Below are 20109 nucleotides of genomic sequence, written 5' to 3'. Positions count from 1 at the left end.
ATTACTAGCCTCACGCGTGTGCTCAGAGGCTTTTCTATTTTTTGGGTAAAAATTAATAATTTGCATTTATTATAATTTGGGATTTCTAATTTTTTCAATCACAAAAAAAAAAAAAAAAAAAAAATCTAAGGGTGTGATGAAGAAATTATTTCCCCCATAAATGCATAAATCAATTCTACCAAGAATTTTGGAAGATACTTGTTTGCTCAACGAATGGTTTGAGTCTTGATTGCATTTGGCAATCTCAATTCCAGACCCCGTAAAATGTGTCTCTAACATCAAATCCTTTGAAGTCATCAATTAATTGCTAAAGTTTGGCTTAATTTAAAAAAAATAACCATTGAAAAGCACAAATTGAACAAATTTTCAAACAAATTTTATAGAGAAAAAGAAACATGTGATTGATGAGAATGAAACTTGGCCTTCCCAAATATAAGATAAATATAAAACTGACTAACAAACGTGGAGGTTAGTGATAATAAGGAGATTGTGAGTGAGAAAGTGAAAAACAAAAATAAAAGCATGAGAAATTACATAGTGGTAACTACTTTTTAGTGGGGATGTTGGAATGATAAGGATGGATAGAAGTTATAGTACTAGTTTTATAGTAGGAGTCTTTTTTTTTTTTTAATAAAAAAGAAGAGATTTGGGAAAATAAAAATGTGAGATTAGAGTAATGAAATTTAAAAAAAAAAAAATTGAAAAAAAAGAGGGACAGAAGAAACAAATACATCGTGACGAAGTTAAAAAAAAAAAAAAAGTTGAGATTAGAGTAATGAAATTTAAAAAAAAAAAAATTGAAAAAAAAGAGGGACAGAAGAAACAAATACATCGTGACGAAGTTAAAAAAAAAAAAAAAGTGGTTTGAGTTTTGTAGATTGGAGGAGTTTTAAAATTAACAAAAGGGTGATCATATTTTGTAGGGAGTTAGTAAGTAGAAGTAGAAATTTAAATCAACGTAAAAGTATGAGTTTATTAGAAGCAGGAAGACATTTCAATATAGAAGTAGGAATTTATTATTTTTTTCAATTTACTATTTTAACCCCATTTTTAAGTTTTAGGTAGGGGTATTTTTGACAATAAAAAAAGTAGTAACTAACTTTCTTTTGCCAATTTACTATTTTAACCATATTTTTAAGTTGTTGGTTAATTAATTTAAGGGTATTTTTTACAAGAAAAAAAAGTAATAACTAACTTTTTTAATTCACTTAATATATACAGATACAAATAAAGATGCATTATATATGAACTAATCTATTCATCAAATATATTCTACCTAATCTTACATGTGAGAAGATGCATGTAACGTGTTAAAACTTAAAATACATGTTGCTTATGGTGGTAAATAGTATAGGATAAAACATATCTAAACTATACATATGCAAACTTGCAAATCAAATAAAATATAACATTTAACATATTGATTTATTAAGCATTTTGAGTTATGCTTACATAAATTCTCCATCTAGTGAATAAAAATATTAGTATAAGCGGCAAATTTGAAGTGGTTGATGGCAAAAACTCCAAATTACAAATCTTAAGGCACGTTTGAATTGAAGGGGGAAGGAGGGAGAGTAGAGTAGAGTTAGTTAAAAATAGGCTAATTTTGGACTAAATTTACTTCACTCTACTCTACTTCATCTCCCTTCCCCTTAATCCCAATAGACCATTAGTCCACATTAATTTCTAAATAAAAGAAAGTCTACTTTTGAGTCTTTAGCATTTAGCATTTCTTTTACCCACAAAATAATAAAGAAGTACATTAACCAACCCCCCAATCACCACCATGCATTTGTCATGGTTAGAAAAAAAACTCAATCACCGCCATGAGATAAGATGGTTGGAGGTTTACATCCATGGTCACCTTTTTTATTTTATTTTATTTTATTTTTCCTTTCAAATTGGGAAGAAAATGACATTGAGAATAAAATTACAAAATTTATCTTCACCATTTCACTTCTCGATCATCCATATCAAATGCTCTGAATACTCTCCTTGGTCTATTGTCAATTAAACTTCAACACTTTGTCTAGAAGATATTTTCTTTAACTATTTTTCCTATTGGGTTAATAGAGAATGTACTTCGGTTGCTCATGCCGCCGCTAAATTCTCCTTTAATTTGGTTGAGGTTTTATACTTTAACAAAGAGAAATACTATATTCACAATATTTTTATAATAAATCACAGGCGATAATTTGTTATTGGTTGTTATTGAGTGGACAAAAAAGTAATTTCAGTGGTGGGTTCAAATTAGAACCAATAACAATTTACCATTTATGGTTTGTTATGAACGTGTTGTTAAATTATTATGGATATAACACTTTTCTTTTTAATAAACTAAGTATGATAGAAATCTTAAGAACTACCTATGAGGTTGACTGTAGTTCTTACTTTCCAATTTGGATAATAGTGAATAATATAAAAAAAAAAATCCTATATCAAACACACACTAAGGAAAGCCACACACACACACACACACACACACACATATATATATATTCTTTTTAGGCGAAAAGTCACTTTTAGTCCCTATATTTTTAGGCGATTCCTATTATAGTTCCTACATTTTATTTTTACTGCTTTTAGTCCATATCTTGAAAAACTTTTCTTGTTTTGGTCCCTACCGTTACATTAGAGACGGAAAAAGCTAACGTGGCAAACGGAATGAATAAATAATACTTATTTAATATCCATGTGGCCTAAATTAATAATAAAAAATGCCAAGTCAGCATCTAAATTAAAAAAAATTAATTTATTAATTTTAACTAATTTTAAAAAATTTAAAAACTAAAAATCTTATAAATTGAGATCTAAGTGTGTCTTGAACAAAAACAACAAGAACACAACTCCAGATTCAAGAACACAAACCCAGAAATTCAAAAAAAAAAAAAAACAGTAAATCTAAGCCTAGCCAAATCAAGAACAAAACATCTAAATAAACCCATTACACCTCTCCAAATAAACCCAGGTATTCATAAACACACTCCCCAGAATCAATCCCACACGCCAACCCGCACTCTTGCCTCAGCGACGAAGCCATTAACATATCCATCTTCTTAAAGTAGACCCATTTGCTAGAGCTTAATCCAATGTCCTTAACTTTAGCCTTCTCTTTCTTGTACTTCCTCTACAGCTTATCCAACATAGTCCTACACTGCAACTCATCCTTCTCCATCTTCGACGCCTCCAATACCTTCTCCGCAACATCGTTCCAATCCTCAAACCTCAAGATTTTCCTCCCCAATTGGAGAAACCTGTCCCCCCACACCTCCGATAGCACAAACACCGCGTGCTCATTCCAGTTAGCACCCGAATATAGAGGCTTCGAGGTCCTACTACTCCTCGGCACCGAAGCGAAGTCGAACTTGAACTCGGGAATCGAATTCCTTAGCTTCCTCTCCTTTGAGTGCCTGTCAACAAATTCACCATCTCCTTCCAAATTTCGATAATACCCATCTGGGTTTTTGTTGTCCAAATCTTCTTCCAACTCGACGTCGTTTTTTTCGTCGTCGTTGTCGTCTTCTTCTTCGATTTTGTAGTGACTGGAGACTGGGTGAGAGAAAGGAGCATTGCAAATTGGATTTCTAGGGCGACGAGGTGGGTTGTATGGGTTTAAAGAATAGGGCTTTGAAGGGTACCTCATGTCGTCTTCCATGAATCCATTTTTTTTTTCTGCAATAAAATTGATTTAGAACCAAACGAGCCCTAATTTTGATTTTGAGAAATGTTAGGGCTTTTGTTTTTGTAATTTGATGATGTAATTTATGGATTTTGGGTTGATGATTGGGTTTTTTGTAGGGTTTGTTGATGATATGTGGTCTGACTGGTGCTTTGTTGTTTTGTTGTTGATGTTGGATGATTTAGATGTTTTGTTCTTAATTTGGCTAGGTTTTTGATTTACTAGTTTTTTTTTTGAATTTCTGGTTTTGTGTTCTAGAATCTGGAGTTGTATTCTTGTTGTTCTTGTTCAAGATACACTTAGATATCAATCCATACGATTTTTAGTTTTTAATTTAGTTTTTAATTTTTTATAATTAGTTAGAATTAATTAATTAATTTTTTTTAATTTAAATGCTGACGTGACATTTTTTATTATTAATTTAGGTCACGTGGATATTAAATAAGTATTATTTATTCATTCCGTTTGCCACGTCAGCTTTTTCCGTCTTTGATGTAACGACAAGGACCAAAACGAGAAGCGTTTTTTAGGATAGAGACTACTAAAAGTGGTAAAAATAAAATGTAGAGACTAAAATGAAAATCGCCTAAAAATGTAGGGATTAAAAGTGACTTTTCGCCTAATTATTTTTATAAAAATAATATTAAAACTTTCATAAAAGTGCATGTTTACTAACCCATAAAGTAAAGTTACATTTATATATATATATTTTTAAAATTTTTATGATTAAATTTTTAACCTCATAGGCTTATTCTAAAAACAAACATGATTAAAACAATTAAAAAATCGACATTCTCATTTATCCAACTTTTTCAGTCTCTCTACTCTTTTTTCTCACCCTTCAATAATCATTTGCAATTAGTATTTATTTATTTTATTTACACATTTTTCAAAACTTTTCTAATTATAAGGGTTATGTCAAGTTCTAAGTCCAAACTCCAAGCCAAACCCAGGTTTTGTTTACAACTGATGTGACGTTTGCATTGGAGTTCCTTTCCTTCTCCTTTCCTTTCTTTTTGCGGGCTCAAATTTCAAACTTATCCTACACACTCTCTCTCTCCACTCTAGAGTCTACACCACTTTTAAACTCCCTGCGGACCAGCCTCTGTTTCCGCCAATCTCCCTTGTCGTCAAATTATTCAACACTATTTTAATAATTTCTTTTTATTTATTTATCCAGATTCCACAACACCCCTATATATGTATTTTAAAATTTTAATAATAATCCTCATCCCCCTCATTGGCCTTTTGCTACTTTTCCCATCTTTTTCCTTAGCAGCTCATCAACAAGACTGCTTCCCAACACACTCTCATTCTCATTATTCTCACTCACTCTTTTCTCTCTCACTCTCACTCTCACTTTTGCTTTTTTTCTTTTGGTTTCACGCCGCGAAATTTCCAATGATTTCTCCGTCCAAGCCCTAACGTCTTCTTCCCTCACCAGATCTGAAACTCTCTCTCTCTCTCTCTATTCAGGTACTCTCTCTTCTCTCACAGTTCTTCAAATTTGCTCTCACATTGTTGTGCTTCTTTCTCTCAATTAGATCGACTAAGAAGAAGCTCGAAATTTAAGCTTAACAACCTGCATTTTTTTTGGCAGATCCTACTGTAATTTTCAGTTCCAAGTACGGACGTGTCGGTTCTCAAAGCTTTTCTACATCTTCCAAATTTTCTGCTTTGTAAGTATCTCTAACTTTATTTTCTCTAAAATTTTTTGTTTTTTAAGTATTATTTTTTTGAAAATGTAGTTTAAGCTGAAATGCGGTTTCTTTCAGTGGAGAAATAAATATTGGAATTTTATGCTTTTTGGTACCCAACAAATGAAAACGACAGCTCGGCTAACTTAAATTATTTTACTTTACAGGCTTTAGTTTAGTCTTTTTCTTTTTAGCTTTCCTGTATTTTCCAGCAAGCCAAACAGAGCGTCGGTGACAAATTCACTTCATTTTCCTAACTCTTTTTGTTTGTTTATTTGTTTGTTTTGCTGTCGTTGTTATCAGATTGTTTGATTTCCATTTCACAATGGAGGAGCCATTAGCACAACCTGACGAAGATCCAGTACAAAAGCCCCAAATTCCAACAAAAAAAACTACTACTACTACTACTACTACTACTTCTGCTACTTCATCAGAAGCTGTGAAAAAGGTTGCGAAAACTGTGAAACCTGCTGCAGCAACTGGTTCTGTTAGGAAGAGATTGGACTTAAAAACGGGTCCGGGTTCTGGTTCGGGCTTGGGCTCTACTTCGAGTGTAATGAAGCCAACTTTGAGTGCGTCGTTGAAAACTGCAAATGCTGTGCCGGCCGCTGCGAGGCGAAACAGCACGGGAGGGTTGCCGGAGAAGCGGCAGAGCAATGCCGGTTCGGTTGCTGGCAGAAAGACTAGCAGTGTGTCGGGTTCGGAACCAGTGCGGCAGCCTGTACCGGAACCTAGAAGGAGTTCGTTGCCTTCGGTTGTTAACAAGGCTTCTTCGACTCGGAGTAGTGTTCCGGAGACTAGAAAGTCGATTCCAGTGTCGCCAGTGAGCCGGGTTTCGAAAACAACACCAACTGGGTCCAATGTGAGTAAGCAGGAGAGTGTGAGGAGGTCTTTGGTTAAGCCGGCATTGTCGGCTTCTTCCACTTCTTCTGCTTCTAGGAGGATTCCTTCTACTTCATTGGACAGTAGTGGCAGCAGTGGGATAAGGAGGTCGGTTTCGAAGCTATCCTCCCCATCATCATCTCGGTCGCCTTCAGTTTCGAGTGGATTGAGAGGTGGGTCTTTGTCTATGTCTCTGGACAGGAGTGCTAGTTTGTCTGGACGGAGAAAAGTGGGGACTCGGACTCCTGACAGCCGGGACACTAGGTTAATTGTTCTTCCACAGGTGGAGATTAAAGCTGGTGATGATGTGGTAAGCACTGTCTCTGCAAACCTTTTAATTGTTAATGATGGTACAAGGATACTTTAAATTTTGTTTTTGTTATTTAGAAATCTAGTTGGCTTTGAAGGGCTTTAAAATTTATTCGTTGAAGCAAGTAAAAAGGTGGTTGCCATTAGTTTGCTGTGGTTTAGTGACATTGCTATGTTCTCCTTTTCGTTGTGCCTATCAATGAACACCATTGAAGATATGCCTTTAGACGTTTTCCTCTTGATGATAATCACAAAGCTTCTGAATTTCTATGGAAATGAGTTCGAGTTAGGTACCTAACGGGGGTGTGTGTCTGTTGCCAAAGTGTTTAGTTATTGCCCATCATTATTTTTACAAGTAATAATGCAAAGGAGTGTACACTAGATGTATACAACTTACCTATCAAAAAAAAAAAAAAAAAAAAAAAACACTAGATGTGTACAACTAGTACTTGGACACCAAGTAAAAGTACAACTATCACGCATATCAAGAGAATTGGCAAGTCATCATAGACTAGAAGCATGTATCAACTCAAATAGATTGAAGAAAGAAAGTTTCAGGTCAGTAACACTTTCTTTTTTGAATAAGCCAGTAATACTTCTCACCCCCTTCAAAAGTTCTACTATTCTTCTCTCTTCAAAGCACTTATCCAGTTTTCACTGTTACAACTCCTTCCTTATATGTCTTGCCAACTCTCTTACAGCTCCAGGACACCTTTGGCATGACCCAGTAAACCCTTAAAAGAGAAAATATGATACACCTAGGCTCTCGAGCAGCAATGTAGTAGAGAAATAGGTGATCTATAGTTTCCCCAGCCATTTTACACACAACACCAAATTATCATGATTGACTTCCATTTCCTGATCAACAGTTAGGATTTTACCTGAAACTACTGTGCAAATAAAGAAAGCCACCTTAGATGGGATTTTAGACTTCCATAAACTCTTCCAAGGAAAACACGAGGAAGTTGTTGGGTGCAACATTTCGTAAAAAATTTAACTTCGAAGACATGCCTAGCAGATGAATTTCAATAAATATTTATTCATTTATTTTTTTATAGTTAAAATTTCATTAAATAAAAGGCTAGAAGGGTGCCACCCATGTACACAGAAAGTGTACCATGGTACGCCAAAATTAAATGCTAAAAGTACGTTGATCAATCAAATCAGGTAAAACAGTAAACGGAAACAGTCGAAAACCATTTATTCACTCAAACAGTGTTAAGAAATAATAGCTTTAGGTCATGAATAGATTTCTCACAACCCTCAAAAGTCCAAGCATTCCTCTCCTGCCAAAGACCCCACCTAAGGCAATGGGAATCACGCTCCAAATCTTTGCATTGCAACATGTGCTCAACTTGCCTCTCTAGCTAGCTAAAAGCTCCACAACACCTTTTGGCATAACCCAATACACCACAAACCATGAGAAATCCATGGCCCAAAGCTCTCTAGCTACCGCGCAATGGAGAAGTAGATGGTCAATAGTTTCCCCTTCCCTCTTGCATGCGCAGCACCAATCAAGTGCAACTATTCTCTACTTCCGAGGGTTATCTCTATTGGCATAACCTAATACACCACAAACCATGAGAGATCCATCCCTCTTGCATGCACAGCACCAATCAAGTGCAACTATTCTCTACTTTCGAAGGCTATCAGTATTGGGAACTTTATGAGAATACTCATAATCTAAACGAATTTTAAAAAGAATGACAATTGGTAAGACCCCTCACACTAGCCCATTCAAACAAGGTTCTACGTAGCAATAATTTCAATAGGGCCCTTGATCTTTTTGCATCTTCAAAACTCCAATGATTTTGCTCAATCCACAATAGCCACATCAAACATTTATCATTGAACGACCCCCAAAACAATTCCTCCGCCCAAACAAAATATTTGCAATTCCTTGGTAACACCCATTGAATCCCAAACAATTGAAATACTCAATTGCATAAATCATACGCGACCTCACAATGCATCAACAAATGATTAACCATTTGCCCATTGCACCGGCACATGCAACACCAATAACTAGAGTGAAACCTCGTTTGATAAGGATATCACAGGTAAGTATCTTCCCCTTAGCATGCCTTCTCATCATCAATGGGCTGAGAAGTGTAGTCCATCCAACAAAGGTCATCTCAGTCCTTTGGCATATAAATTCCAATTGAAAAATAAAGTACAAAACTATTTTGCACTAATGTCCACCTGCTCAGTCACCAGTGAACACCTCCCCTTCCATAGATAAATGACCCATGGTGTTACTTCTATGATGTGGGTTTGCAAGGTGATGAAAGAACTTTGTGTTCTTTTCTCCTCCCTTAGGCCAAAGTGCTCAAGATTTTTGCCTCCAACTAATTTTCTCTGTGAGAATTATCTTCTCAAGTTCAGCAGTTGCCTATTCTCGTTGCGCCTTTTCAGCATTTAAAAAAGGGATTATTCTCCTCAGGCCTCAATCACATCCAGCACCCAGATGCTTTCTTATAAACAAGTCTTCCTTTATTATTGTTGTTATTGTTGTTGTTATATATTATTATTATTATCATTATTAGTTGTTTCTTTTAAGAAAATTTCACTAACCATAAAAGATGGATAGCTTTAGTTTAGCTGCAGGAAATAAGAATTTGGGATCTGATATTAGTGAGTATAAAAGAGGTGCTGAGGTTGAAGGGAAATAATGGTTTGGTTTATCATCAATCAGAGCAACTGACAAATTTCCTTCAATCACCAGTCTCCTATGGGGATGCGCCAATGCAATTTTTCTTGCATGTGCTTTATGGAGCAAAAAGAATATGTTTATAAATTCTTTTCAATTAATAAGAAAACCAATAGAATATTCATGTTATATTGCTCCTACTTCAGTATATGTGGTTCTTTCTCATACTATTGAAATGAATCACTCCTTAAAAATTATTATATTGGAGGCAATGAGCTTTTAATTTATTACTTATTAGTGCTTCATTTATTTATTTATTTTTATAAATTTTTTGTTATTAGAGGTTGGATCTTCGGGGTCACAGAGTTCGCAGTCTCAATGCTAGTGGCTTGAACTTGTCAGCAAATTTAGAGGTAAACTGATGTTGTCTGATGCATCATTAGTTATATATGGTCAACTTTTTATTGGAGAGACATTTTACCCTTCTGTTTTCAATTAGATTCCATGTTAATATCATTATCTTTAAATTCCTTGTTAAGTTCTTGTGGATGAACTTCTATATCCTGAAGGTTTGATGAATGAAGTAGCTTTCCAATTGATAATAAACTTATTCAAAATAGAAGTTTAAATGTGATAGGGTATTCATGATGTCCAGTGGTATGTTTTGGTTTCAATCAACCATTAGCGTTAATGGTAGCTGGTTTCTTGTGATGGAGTAGGAGCTTTACCATCAAGATAAGGTTCCTTTGAAGCTGATTGTAATTATTTCTTTGTTGACCGGAAAGACTGATTTTAAGATATAGATAGGGAAATGGGATGCATATAGAGTGGAGAAAGCGTCGTTCATAACTTTCAAAAACATGTCTAGAATCTTCATTTTTTATAATGGAAATTCTTCACTAATCTGTAGAAGTATATCAGATGATTGCTCTTTTTTTAATTTCAGAAATTGAGCATTTGATAATTGTTTCTGGAACCCTCATTAAGTGCTCTCATATTTTGTTTTCAGTGATATATGAAAAAAAACCTGAAACTATTTCAAAATTCAAAACTCAGAACTCTCTGAACTAAACTGATTGTCGATAACTTCTGGATCATGGTTCTGTAGCTTGCAATTGTAAGTTTTAATAGCAATATTTGAAAATTAAGGAACTGATGATCCTCTTTGTCAGTTTGTTTATCTCAGAGACAACCTCTTGTCTACATTGGAAGGAGTTGAGATACTGAAGCGGGTGAAGGTTTGTTGTTTCATGTTATGCATACCAATTTCATTCATCATTCACTTCAATGGCAATTCTTCTGGAAGCTAGATTAATAGATGTGTAAGGTTATTTGTAGATCTGCAAAAGAATAGCTTGCTGATATACTGGTTGTACTGTTTCTTGCTAGGTTCTTGATTTGAGCTTCAATGACTTTAAAGGGCCTGGATTTGAACCTCTTGAGAATTGCAAAGCTCTACAGGTATGTGTCTTATGTGTATTGATTGCTGAATTGCAATGACTCGGCACATGTTGGAGTTATCAATGCAATAGGGCCCTGAATTTTTTATAACTTGTGTAGCAACTATATCTTGCTGGAAATCAAATCACATCGCTTGCAAGCCTTCCACAGCTTCCTAATTTAGAGGTACAGCTTTGAAAAGCAGTGTCAGCTTTGCTCTTCATCAATGAAGATTCACGTTTCAGGTGCTTAAAATGTATTCTCCTCCATAACCCCCTCCTCTTCTGCAGTTTCTTTCTGTTGCTCAGAATAAGCTGAAGTCTCTTTCGATGGCAAGTCAACCTCGACTGCAGGTATGTTGTTACTTTTATGCAGCTTATTTCTTCATCACAAATGCATAAATTTCTTTTTTTCCCCCTAAACTTCATGTAGGTATTAGCTGCCAGCAAAAACAAAATTTCCACTCTAAAGGGCTTCCCATATTTACCAGTTCTTGAGGTTAGTAATTTAACTCTGTTTGTTAGACTCACTGCATGCTAAATAGTTTCTCAAGTAGTCTCATGTGATTCATTATGACTTTGTTCATCACATTGAGGATTTAATTTGGTATGAACTTACTGTACTTATTTTGTAGGTTAAAATCATTGTCATTTAGTTTGCCTTATTTACAACGTGACGAATAATATTCAAGAAATTTGAATTGTTCACTTTGCAATTTTCAGAAATACAGTTACAGATTTAAGTAACTGATCATGATTTTGGGATAGAGCTTAGTTGGGTTGGTGAATGAAAGTTAAATGATCTGAAGTATCTTGATTAACCAACTTTCAACCGTGTAGAGTTTGACATAATGCCATCAAATCTTTTGAAATTAAATCAATTTTTTTTAATAATTACTATGTGCAAGGGGATCTTTATAGCATTATGAATACAAATTGTATTAAAATTCTGATGCTTTGACTTGTAACAAGAAAGCCAGTAACTATCTGATTCAGTTTACTTTCTTTCAAGCTTGACTTTTCAGATTAACTAATTTATTTTTTGATAGGTAAGAAAAAATATTATTGAAGCTAGAAAAGCATAAAAAATACATAAGGTTCACGATAGTGAACAAAGAGGAAAAAGAAGTAGAAGCAAACGAACTGACACTAAACTATTCTAAGAGACAAAAGAAAATCCGTAAGTGTAGAACAATTTGAGAGACCCCAACACCAAGACCAATCAAAAAGGGTCCGATGATATAAATCTAACAACTGAGCCAAAGATTTTCTAGTATCCTCAAAAGAATGCCGATTCTGTTCAGTCCAAATAGTCCACATTAAGCAACCTGGAACCAAATTCCAAATGTAAGAATTATGTTTCCCAAGCCAATGATACCAACAAAAAAAATAAGTCTGCAACTGAACTTGGCATGACCCAATCAATCCCAAACAACTGAAGCATATACATTCACAAAGAATGAGTTACCAGATAGGATATCAATAGGTGATCCACAGATTCCTCATTACAACAACACATGCAACAATGATTCGCCAAAGTGTGACTACGGAGCATAAGATTATCCAAAGTTAGAATCTGGCCATGAGCTACTATCCACATAAAGAATGCCACCTTTTGGAACCTTTACTTTCCAAATGCCCTTCCAAGGGAAAGTAGAAAGAGTTACATTTCAAATCTTATGATAGAAAGACCGAACGTCAAACTTCCCACTTCCATTGAGTCGCCAACAAAGTCTATCACTACCTCCACCCCTAGGAATCCGAGTTTGAATGAAGTGAAGAAGGGAGTAGGAAGCCGCTAATTCCCAATCATACACCAGCTCTATCATTATCACCAACTGGAGGACTTAACACTTTAGAAATACAAGCTTCCTTATTGGCTGAACACAAATAACTGTGGATAAAGAGTTTTAAGAGAATTTTCCCTAGTCCACTTATCATGCCAAAAAAGAATATGAGAACCATCCCCCACTACAAAGGACAAATGCTTAGAAAAACTTTCCCACCCTTCACTAATACTTCGCCATAAACCACAACCATGAGCCCTTCTACAAACTCTAGTGCTACAAACTTTCAGATTAATTTATGCACTCAATTTGTAACATATTTCACTTTATATGGACCTTACTTGGTGTAAAAAATATGGATAAAATGTGAGGAATTAATGATTTGCAGATATGTTACTAAATTATCTAACTACTTAATATAAAAGTACATACTTATATATGCTTATAATTTTGTGATTATTATGTTGTGCTGCAGCATTTAAGAGTGGAGGAGAATCCTATTCTTAAGATGCCTCATTTAGAAGCAGCTTCCATTTTGCTTGTTGGTCCTACTTTGAAAAAGTTCAATGATAGAGGTATCTTGTAATATATTTCACTTCCCATTTATTTTTATTTTTGATAAATTATCAATTCTTCCAAAATTTTAAATTATTAGGAAATGGTGAATTTCACTATTTAACTATTGTTCTAACGTTCCCCCTCATGTATGGGCCCACTCCCCCTTAATAAGTGGAGTACAACAGGTGGGTTGTTAAACTTTTAATGGGAGGTATAGTTAAGGAAGGGTTTGAACATTCTCTTGAAAACCTAAGTTATTAGGAAATGGTGAATCATTTGACCATTGTTCTAACAATGTTAAAAGTATTTTTAATGAGTTTCTGCTCAGTATATTGTGCTTTTTCCCCTTTACGTTGTTGTGCTTCTTACTTCAAAATATCTTTACAACTTACAATTGGTCTTATGGTTTAATTTCCTTTCGTTTTTTTGTTTCTTCTTTTATACTATATCTGGAAAGATCTTTCTCGGGAGGAGTTGGCGATAGCAAAGCGTTATCCTGCACAAACGGCTTTGTGCATTAGAGATGGTTGGGAATTTTGCCGTCCAGATCATGCAGCAGGTGCATAATCTGAATATCCTTTTTTTTTTTAGGTAGTAGCTGATTTCTATTATCATATAGGTCTGTATTGTTCTTTGCATCTTAGTGAATATGTATATGTATGATGAATGATGGATGGTATGGTCATGCCATTGATTAACTCATAGATTGCCATAAATAGTAAGATGAAGGTAATATGTTTTTGTGAGTTTTAAAAAAAAAAAAAAATATTATATATTAAATATTCATAGTTGGTTGGATGTTAGTGAGTCTACATATGTGTGTATATCCACAGTTTTATTGTTATAGTTTTTAACAAACAACTCCTGTCATCATTAATTCAATTGAAAAATTTAGCATCGCTTCTATATAACACAAGCAATGCTTTCTCCAAATGTTAATCTGGTGAGGATGTGAGGCAGTTTTTATCTTGCTATTTTCTATTTTTGATAAATTATTTGGTTTTACATTCATGATGAGTGGTACCTGCAAAATTTACGTATACATTTTGTTGACATTTACTGGAGTTTTTCTGACAACAAGGGGCTGGAGATAAAATTTGATTACTCAATACTTAATCAACTGATGTATTTGTGGTATTATTCCTGTGGGTCTCTTTTGAAAGATTCATTTGTTCCACTGTCTTTTTCGGAGTAAATTTTTAGCTTTAAATCTAGCATAGGGTTTGAGTTTGGTAATGCTCTATGCAACTGGAACTTATGCAAGCAAGGATAACTGTGCATGATGGTAGTTATAATTATGTTTTTAAATTCAATCTGAGATGCTATTTTATATGTGTGGTGTCATGTACAGAGTCAACTTTTCGTTTTCTTGTTGAGCAATGGAAAGATAAATTGCCTTCTGGGTACCTGCTCAAGGAAGCCTCAGTGGATCAGCCTTCTGAAGAAGATGCTTGTCGATGCCACTTTACTTTCGTACAAGACAGCACATTGAGCACTGATCCGCCATTAGTATTAAACTATCAATGGTTTATGGGAGAGAGAATGCTTTCAAATTTTGCTGCTATTCCTGATGCTACTGGAGAGGTACTGGAATTTTGCATTCTTATCTGTGTATTTGAAGTTTTGAGTCGCTATTAATGCTTCTTTGTTTATGTCATGCTGCTTGATGATGTAATGGTCAGGTTTACTGGCCAAAGCATGAAGACATTGGTAAAATCTTGAAAGTGGAATGTACTCCTCTACTAGGAGAAACCAATTATCCTTCCATTTTTGTCATATCCTCACCAGTTTCACCAGGTATACATTTTTCTTATTTTCTTTGGGATTGAAAAGTTGATTTTAGATGTTCCTTTTAGTAAATTCAGCATGAACTTGAAAATTTCTCATGTATGTTAGCTGGGGTTAATGTGAAACTTGCAATTGTAGCTCTATATCAATGCATTTCTTGCTAGAATAGAATGTTCATAATATGAAATATTTGTAAAGTCTCCCTTATGCACTTAATTTATTTCATATTTCATGCCTTTCATCTGTAATATACTTAATATTTAATAATAGGAGGAACTGTAATCTCTAAACTAAAATTCCTTCATATGTAAAAGTTTTAAAATTCCTTCGGGCTGATGGTCTCTAGCATAGAATCAAAGCTTAGATGTCTCTGATGTCCTTCGTTCAATTCTATGTAATCTCTATTTATTAGTTCATTTGTGCTGCGCATGCAAAGCCCGTATTATTTGAGACAGTTGTCTTTGAGTTTCACCTTTTTTGGAAGGAACTATCAGTCCAAATTTTATCTTGTAGATTCATGCCATTGTTATTGAAACTAGTGTATAACCCGCACAATGTGCGGGATACTTTTATTTGCAAGGGGAAAAAAATAGGTCTTTTTTTTTTGTAGAATGCAGTATAGAAAAACATGAAAGCACAATTAGTTGTAATTAGGGATCAAAATTAAAACTAATATTTGGAATATATATTCTAAATACAATAAATTCTAGTAATAGCACAATACAATTTAATTGAGTGTTGAAATCAACCAACTTCAGTCTTTAATCGTGTAAACATTCTATCATGACAATTCTAAAATAGTAGTATAAATCAATTTAAGACAAAATTTCATAAAAACTTCCAAAGGTCTGTGTCATCTATATTTTCTAAATGTTGATGGACTTTTTTGTTTCCTGCAATGATTGACACTTTAATTAATATGCCATTAAAAACACAAAACATGGCAGGTTTATTTGAAGTAAACAACAAAAAAATATAAGTTCACTGAAATAATTAAAAATATAGTAATTTATACTAAGAATGTGACATATACAATTAAAACAAATGAATAAACAAAATAAGCAAAGCTTACAACATCAACAAAAACATATTTAAAGACACTGCCAATTAACTGAACCTAATAGCCTAAGCAGTACAAAAAATAAAAAATACCAAGTCTAATATAACTAATTTGAAATAAATGTCAAGAAGGAAAAAAAAAAAATAATAGTAAGCATTCCAGTAAATAAAACCAATAAATCAAAAGAGAAACAATAGTGAAATTAAAAACTTAAAAAGGAAAAATACAAAGGTAAGAATAGAAATGAGTGTGATAAATATGTTAGAAATCATAAAATTTGGTGTAAACAACCATCCAAACCCACAAAATGTTCATCCAACAGGTACAAAGTATCAGTCATAATAGAACATGATAGAATTACAATGACAATACCAACTTCAATTCCGTGTGGAGATGGTTTTCTAGCATGGGTTTTCTAGCACGTATAGTGAAATACTTCAATTTCAATTACTTCATCAAAGCAGAAACAAAATTGTATCATAATTATATGATTTTGAAATTATGTAGACACAAATAAAACTGAAGCACCGCTTCAAAAACCAAAAAAAGTTTTTTTAATTCCTCAAAGCTTTTCTAATCAATCTAATGAATCACAAAATCAAGGAAAAAACAGAAGTTAGCATCTTGCTATATTTTAATATTTTTTGTCACACTTATAATAGTAATTGAAAGCCAATGCGTACTTTTGGATGAGCACATCAACCAAAAAGGCTTCACTTTTACACCAACAAAGAGAATGCCTTTATTACAAAAGAAGTGTAAGACTGTTTTTTTGCAAAACACTAATTGCAAATGCAGGTATCAATTATACAAAAAGGTTTTTAGAAATAAAATTTATAACAAAAATCTTTGGCAAAAGTATACTACAATTAGAATCCCTAAATATAATAATAATTTTTAAAAAACAGTTGAAGAAACAGATTAAAAAACCAAACAGATATGAAGAATGTAACTGCAGAAAAATACTCTTTTCACATAAACCATGCATGTCATTTAAAGAACCTGTCTCATAAATATGGTCATTAACTTACTCTTCATGAAAAAAAAAAAAAAACTGAGCAAATATTCAGAACTGAGTTACAGTTGGTACAATCCTCCATGGATTTCAATTTAAAAATACATTTGAGCAGTTCACTGAGTTACAAAGCTAAATTTTCAATAAAAACTCGAAAACTAACATCAAATGGTGGGTGCACGCACAAACTAAATATACAAAACTGGCTTGAAATTGTAATTAACAATTAGACAACCCTCACTATTACAAAATAAAATGTCTCAAAAATCAACCAATACAAACACAAATAAGTGAAATTGGTTAGAAAGCATAGTAAACAAAAATCTGAGATTTCCAACATCCTATAATGCTACTGGAAATAGGGTTGAAAAAATTAAAGCAGTTCCTACTTTCTATTAAATTTAAAAATGTAAATAAATATCAATAGAGACATATATCAATAGAGAAATAATAATAAAATTAAATATCAAAAAAGGAAAACAACAAAGGCGATTGTAGTCTCCAAGCATTCAGATTTTTATGAAAACACAAACTAAACCAAAATCTGCCAAGCTTAAAATAAATTTAATCAATACTACAATAGAACAAGAGAAGGACTCAAGAAATTGCAAAAATAAATGAGGAATTAGGGTAAAAGATAGGCAAGCCTTCTGCTTGAAACGCTAATTCAATGGAAAAAAAAATGCCTATCTTCTACTAAACCCATATATCTTTGAAAACCCTAGAAACAGAAATTGAATAGAAAACCAAAAAAAGGGAGAAAAATGTCTACCTTCTAAATTTTCAGTTGTTGAAAAACAGAGACGGGATTGCAGAGCACGGACAGAGGTTTTTAATGTTGCTAGTTCGATCTGTGTATAGGGAGATGTAACAAAGAATCAAAAGTTTAAGCGAGTCCAAAACCCATATATCTTTGAAAACCCTAGAAACGAAAACTGAATGGAAAACAGATAAAGGGAGGAAAATGCCTACCTTCTGATTTGTCAGTTGTTGAAAAGCAGAGACGGGATTGCAGAGCACGAACACGCTAGGCCGATCTGTGTTTGCTAGTCCGATCTGTGTGTATGTTTTGATAAGTAAGAATGAAATGGTTAAAATTAAGTTTCACCGAAACCGATTGGTGTGTATATGAAGGAGCAGCGAAGAAACGCAAGTTTGAGGGAGTCCGAATTTTGATCGGGAAATATGGTTTGGGTTTTAGGGCTTGTGTTTTCTCCTTTTTTTTTTGATTAGCGGCTGTTGTTTTTTATAAAGGTTTATGATTGTGTCTGAAACTGAGCCTCTCCAACGCACCGTGCGATTTTTTTAAAGAGTAAGTTGTATACGTGGCAGCATTTTAAGGGGGTCTTTTTGCCTTACGTGTCAGCACCTTGTAAAAGCTTCTGCTATTATATATGGTATTAGATAATTTCCATATGCACAGCTTGTATCATGCCGTTATTGAATTTTTCCTTTAACTTTCTTTTTTGTCATTGCAAAGGAAGTGGAATTCCAAAGGTTGTGAACCTTGAAATCCAAGGGGAACTGGTAGAGGGAAATGTCATCAGGGGTTATGCTGAGGTTGCATGGTGTGGTGGGACTCCAGGGAAAGGTGTTGCTAGGTGAGTTGCATTTTTAATACACAACTACATATGTTTATATTTCTTATTTATATTTGTGCATGAATCATGTATGTATACGTACGTATAAATTGTTGCAATAGAATGATACAATCTAACTTTGCAATTCACATGTTTCAGTTGGTTGAGGAGAAAATGGAACAGCAGCCCTGTGGTTATTGCTGGTGCAGAAGATGAGGAGTACCGGTTGGCTATAGATGACATTGATTCAAGTCTGGTTTTTATGTACACACCAGTAACAGAAGAAGGTGCCAAAGGAGAACCTCAATATAAATATACAGATTTTATAAAAGCAGGTGTGTTTTGGGGGAACGCAAATCTTCTCATTTCCTTTTCATTAAAGTTTACCTTATTCAGCATCTTTCTTTATGTGGATGTTTTAACTTTCCTTTGTAAATATGCTTGCTTGTGATTGCAGCTGTTTCTAATCTGCATTTAGTCCTTCTATTACTAGTTGTATATGCTTGTCAGAGTTGAAGATCACATAATGCTTATGCTATGGTTTGAAACATGAGATATACCAGATCAACTTATTAGTTCAAGTGCTGCCTGTACATCAGTGGATGCTTATTCCAGGGTTGGGTTGGGCTGTTGGGGACACGTATATTTTTCTTATTAATAAAGCCACTGACAGAAAGTTTTGCTAGAAGCCTAGGAAAGACAGCAGGAAGAGACCGAAACCAGTACTCTGGATTTGTGAGTATGACCTGCATGTTAATAACAAGTCCAACTTGATACTAACACAAACCAAAACAAACTTGAAGACAAGGAATCCAACCTTTCTTGATAAAAAAAGAAATTGAAAGAGCATCTAAAATTTTACATTTTTTACTTGATAGAAAAGCTTTATGTGCCATAATGCCATATGCATCTAGCCTATAATTATCTCATGTAACCAGAAAAATTTCCTTCAAAACCTAAACATTTAGCAATAGGATTCTAACTCAAGGATACCCAAAATCATCACATGAAAACAATATCAACTTTCCAACCTCTTTATACATACTCACCCATAAAATGACAGCAAAACAAAGCCAGGGATTTAACAAGCTCTAACAAACTAGAGTTATCCAAAATGCATCTATGCTCAAAAAGGGATCAAATACATCTTGCTTGTTACGCAAAAAAATTCACCAGTCTAATAGATACGCCAAAAAGAAACCACAGCTCCTCTTGTCACCTTTAACACATTTGTTGCTTCCAAGAAAAGAACTTGCGTACAATAATAAATGATAACAGTGCTGCAAGGGCCAAAAAGGGTTAAGTGACATGGGAATTTGGTAAGAATGTTTAACAGTGGAAGTGTGTGATCTAGTTCTTGAGAACAACATAGTAATTTGATGAGAATGTTACACATTAGCAGTATTATCATTACATCCTTGCTTATTTATTTTCAGAATAATTTTCTCATGCTTATAATAACAATACACTCACCCTTTTTAGGGTTCCAGAATTCTTTTAGATCATCCATTTGTTATTCTTGTAATTTTAAGATACTTTGTGTTCATCGTTGTGAACATAAGTTATTTTTCATTTTCAATAAAATTTTCATTACTTTAAAAAAAAAAAAAAATACACTCATGGTATAATATTTTTGTTTAGCCTAGCTCTATGGCCAGGCATTTA

At 33.8% G+C, this 20109-nt stretch overlaps 2 protein-coding genes across 2 annotated transcripts; one reads left to right on the top strand and one right to left on the bottom strand.

The window, feature by feature from the left end:
* Positions 1 to 3127: 3127 nt before the first annotated feature.
* Positions 3128 to 3655, bottom strand: LOC112035261 (uncharacterized). Its single transcript, XM_024068120.1, has one exon. The coding sequence runs from the start codon at positions 3653 to 3655 to the stop codon at positions 3128 to 3130; it is 528 nt and encodes a 175-aa protein (XP_023923888.1).
* Positions 3656 to 4896: 1241 nt separating this feature from the next.
* LOC112034849 (187-kDa microtubule-associated protein AIR9) lies at positions 4897 to 20011 on the top strand. Its single transcript, XM_065773514.1, has 15 exons — positions 4897 to 5155; positions 5280 to 5358; positions 5680 to 6568; positions 9559 to 9630; positions 10390 to 10455; positions 10607 to 10678; positions 10778 to 10843; positions 10948 to 11010; positions 11090 to 11155; positions 12919 to 13018; positions 13459 to 13560; positions 14353 to 14585; positions 14684 to 14798; positions 18345 to 18465; positions 18604 to 20011. The coding sequence occupies exons 3-15, from the start codon at positions 5702 to 5704 to the stop codon at positions 18893 to 18895; spliced, it is 2235 nt and encodes a 744-aa protein (XP_065629586.1). The 5' UTR covers positions 4897 to 5155; positions 5280 to 5358; positions 5680 to 5701; the 3' UTR covers positions 18896 to 20011.
* The last annotated feature ends 98 nt before the right edge of the window (positions 20012 to 20109 follow it).

Source organism: Quercus suber, unplaced genomic scaffold (assembly GCF_002906115.3).
Source record: "Quercus suber isolate HL8 unplaced genomic scaffold, Cork oak 2.0 scaffold_76, whole genome shotgun sequence".
Classification (NCBI taxonomy): domain Eukaryota; kingdom Viridiplantae; phylum Streptophyta; class Magnoliopsida; order Fagales; family Fagaceae; genus Quercus; species Quercus suber.
This window is presented reverse-complemented; position numbering and strand designations above follow the sequence as displayed.

Bases quoted from the DNA above. Each gene is read 5' to 3' on its own strand.
- LOC112034849 (XM_065773514.1), top strand. From the start codon at position 5,702: ATGGAGGAGCCATTAGCACAACCTGACGAAGATCCAGTACAAAAGCCC. The intron at 10,456-10,606 runs GTTTGTTGTTTC...GTTTCTTGCTAG, and splicing joins AGATACTGAAGCGGGTGAAG to GTTCTTGATTTGAGCTTCAA. The intron at 13,561-14,352 runs GTGCATAATCTG...TGTCATGTACAG, and splicing joins CCGTCCAGATCATGCAGCAG to AGTCAACTTTTCGTTTTCTT.
- LOC112035261 (XM_024068120.1), bottom strand. From the start codon at position 3,655: ATGGAAGACGACATGAGGTACCCTTCAAAGCCCTATTCTTTAAACCCA.